This window comes from Anarhichas minor, unplaced genomic scaffold (genome assembly GCF_050575085.1).
Source record: "Anarhichas minor isolate MPS153535 unplaced genomic scaffold, ASM5057508v1 ptg000087l, whole genome shotgun sequence".
In the NCBI taxonomy this organism is placed as follows: domain Eukaryota; kingdom Metazoa; phylum Chordata; class Actinopteri; order Perciformes; family Anarhichadidae; genus Anarhichas; species Anarhichas minor.
In genome coordinates, this window is record NW_027466533.1 from 176,271 (window position 1) to 180,000 (window position 3,730).

At 40.7% G+C, this 3,730-nt stretch overlaps 1 protein-coding gene across 1 annotated transcript in view; it reads left to right on the forward strand.

The window, feature by feature from the left end:
- Positions 1–826: 826 nt before the first annotated feature.
- LOC142938636 (putative methyltransferase DDB_G0268948) overlaps positions 827–3,730 on the forward strand; it is a 3,685-nt gene continuing 781 nt past the window's right edge. The window contains exons 1-4 of the mRNA XM_076081943.1: positions 827–1,109; positions 2,590–2,750; positions 2,873–3,089; positions 3,629–3,729. Of these exons, the coding sequence (XP_075938058.1) occupies positions 999–1,109; positions 2,590–2,750; positions 2,873–3,089; positions 3,629–3,729 (590 nt within the window). The 5' untranslated portion in view covers positions 827–998. The remainder of the gene's footprint in view (positions 1,110–2,589; positions 2,751–2,872; positions 3,090–3,628; position 3,730) is intronic.

Genomic DNA, 3,730 nt, shown 5'->3' on the forward strand with positions numbered 1-3,730 from the left:
GAGCTAGTGACTTAGTACGAACAGTGAGAAAGACTACGTCAGGTGGGAGAGGAGGCACAGGACATTCAACCAGTCATTTCCCGCATTCATGTGAGATCATGTGGGTTATGACAGTAGAAGTCACACTTTTTATGGTACTTTCATTCAATGTACTTTGTACTAAAATTGACATGATTTTCTAGAGACACTGCCGACACCATGCGGCAATTGTGATGAATGAAATGGCAGATTAAAAAACCTAGTCAAACACTGCAACATATATGGGCAGGTCGTGCAAGATTAATTCAACAATATTCTCCTTCATTACCTCTCTTTAAATGCATTTTCAAGTGTCCTTGAGGGAGACACTGATTCCCAAGTAGCTCCCTTGGCACCTCACAGCAGACCATTACTCTTAAAAGTTAGGATAGGTTAAATGCAGGGGCAACATTTTATGTACGTATCTATAAATGATAATAAAAAATATAGTTAAAGTTTAAATACTTAGATAAGGATCTATCTTGAGGAGCGCACATGAGAGATTGTGAATGCAACATCCACACCGGTCTGTTGCCTAAAATGTATGCACTTAGATAAGAAACTAAGCAGTTTTGTAAAAGTGTGTATCGAAGCAAAAGACAGAGACTGAGTTTTCACTTGCAAAAAGTACATGTGAGCACATGCAGATACATTGGTGCGCTTGCAGAAGTGTGGCAACTAAGATCCGATGTGTTTTCCACTCATTGTATCAATATGCATGCTCTGGCCAGTAAAGGGTTAAGACAAAGGGGTTGTCTCTGTTAGGCATTGTTTTCTAATCAGCAGCTTCAGTGGGTGAAAGTGTAGACAGAGAACAGCAGCAGGAATAGAGGTACACGACAGGTTAAAGAGGCTGAAAGCAAGGAAACGAAACAAATGCAAAGAAGACGGGAAGAACGAACAAAGGAGACTTTTTCGGAGCAGAGGTCAGAAAGGGCAAAATTGGCAACAGCACAGAAAGAGAAGAGTAAAAAAACACAATGACACACCGGCTGTTTGAGGGGAAGGATCATGCCTCCGCCTACCAAAAGTATCGCTTTACACCTCCAGAGGAGCTCAACAACATCATTCTTCAATACCTCTCTAAAAAGGTATGCCATGGCCAAATAAACTGTGATAATAAGATCCGTTCGGGTATCATAGTGCATTTATTCTGCCCATTTGATGCACAAAACAAGAGTAATTTTTCTATTTTGCGATATTCAACAACAGCGGCGGCTGGTCAATAGAGGGCGCTAGGGCGCCGCCCCACCTTGAGCCACAACAAATAAAATAAATAATAATAATAATAAACTATACAAATTGTCAATATTTGTGGTTTTGAAATATGGGATCACCCAGTAATATGTGTAAAATATGATATCTGCGGTAAATATATGCTTTTCCTGCACGTCCTCTCCGCCTGTCTGCACGTCCTCTCCACGTGTGCACGTCTCAGCTGGCTGGGGCGCTGGCGAAACTGCCCAAAAGTGGCGGGTCTATGAAGCAGTTTAGCCAATTGCTGATTAAAGATATAAATGTGTAGCCAATCAGCGTCCTCAAATAGATTCAGTTTGGGGCAGAATCTGCGCGTTCCCGTCCGGACTAGTCTCTACAGGCGAGCGCAAGCGCCAGCGCGAGCACTGCTCCTCCAAGACCCGTTTGAGAGGAGAACTTTGGCGGAGATTCTGCAGGCCAAAGAGCTGATCCCAGATCAGCCTGACCTCACAATCAGACAGCAGACTATGGAGCTAAATCCAGGTCAAAAGTTTTGTTCATTTGAAAAAAAAAGTTCAAGTTGTGGTCTTTAACATTGAAAAATACAGCAATGTATTCAAAATAAAAATAAGTGAATGAAAAGATTTTTTTGGGTTGAATATCATTTTGATTCAGTTCTGGAATTTTTTCGAATACATTCATTTTTCACTTTCATATATATTTTGATATTTGAGTTCTTATATTTTTCAGTTTCAGATTTTATATTTTCAGATTCAAATCTTTTTTTTTTCGGTTTCAAATCTTTTTTTCAGTTCAGATCATTTTTTTTAACTTTTTTTTTAAACTTTTCTTGAACTTTCAGGTTCACATTTTTTTCAAATGAACAAAACTTTTGACCTGGATTTAGCTCAATAGCAGACTAGCGGGAAAGGGAAGCAGTACATACGAAGCTTCTCTATTAGCTGTACACCAGACAGGTTTGGCTAGCTGGATGCAGTCATGCTAATAACTTATTTAGCTTTTTAAAACAACAGGGACAGATAATATAAATAAATAATATAAATAAATAATATAAATAAATAATGATATGTGTGTGTTTTATATTATAGTGAATTGCCTGTGAGGGTGACAAAAATAAAATAAGATGTCCTGACGTGTTTATCAAAGTGTTATTTACTGCTTTTTTTCATGTTGGAATAAAGGTTAAATATTTAACTGCAAAGTAGTAATGCATGTTTGATACCTTAATTTTTTTGCATTAAATCATACTGGGATGTTTGCTGAAATTGATTGGATGTGGCACAGACCTACCTAGAAAACTTTCCACCAGCCGCCACTGTTCAATAAATTCTGCACATCTGTTAACATCCTCAGAAGGGACAGCCACATGTGCTGGCAGTGGATCTGGGATGTGGTACGGGTCAAAACTCGCATCTACTGGCGCCGCACTTCCAGGAAGTGGTGGGTATCGACATCAGTGAGTGTCAACTGGAGGAGGCCAGGGCCGTGCCAGGGTACCCTAACATCACATACAGGTAGGAGTGCGTGAGTCGCTCTATTCGTGTGGACGTAGTTAATCTTTGGCAAAAAAGAATGACGTTGAAATGCTAATGTTTCAGAAGTATTACTTAGTGTGACCTGTCTCCTGCACTTGCAGGAGGGGGACAGCAGAGGATCTTCCTTTTCCGGACTGCTCTGTAGACTTGCTGACGGCAGCGTCGGCGGCCCACTGGTTCGATCAGTCGAGGTTCCTGGCCGAGGCAAGTCGGGTTTTGAAACCCCGGGGTTGCGTGGCTCTGCTGGGCTTCAGCGACCTTAACACCAGACTTCACTACCAGGACTGTGGAGAAAGACTCAATCACATATATGAAGAGGTGGGTGAAGACTCTATCATGGGAGTCGTGTCAAACCTGATCCGCAGTGCATATGTTTTTGACTGGTGGTATCGTTAATGGGTAAACATTTCTGAGGGAAATTATGCCACGAATAGTGTCAGTTCTCGGTACCAGCACACTTTCAATACTCTTTCAAAAGTACGTTCTAGTCTTTTTTGATAAATAAATGAATGAAACAGTAGCACAACATCGGCAAAGATTACGATTGCAATTACTGTAAGCTTCTACCACCTGTTTGACTTCTATTCGTCATCTACAATAATGAAAGAAGCGAATGAAAAGAAAACTATGCTCTCCGTTTGCTTGTCCTGATTGCAGTCCAACCCAGTGGTCTGAGTCTGTTTTTTTCTGTGTCGACAGTCCAGTAGTCAGACCACAAACTCATTTTCCATCATATTATTAAATGTATTATTACTTTGTTTATTGGTTATTCATACAGGGAGACAGACACAGTATTCATGCAACACAAATTCAATACAAAATGGGATGGTTAAACATTCATATGCATCCACTTCCAGGTGAGGCAGGTGCTGTTGCCATACACTAGCAATCGAGTAACTGTAAGTGAGGGTAAGCTGGAAGAGCTCTACTCTGCCATCCCTTTTCCTGACAAAGAGAGG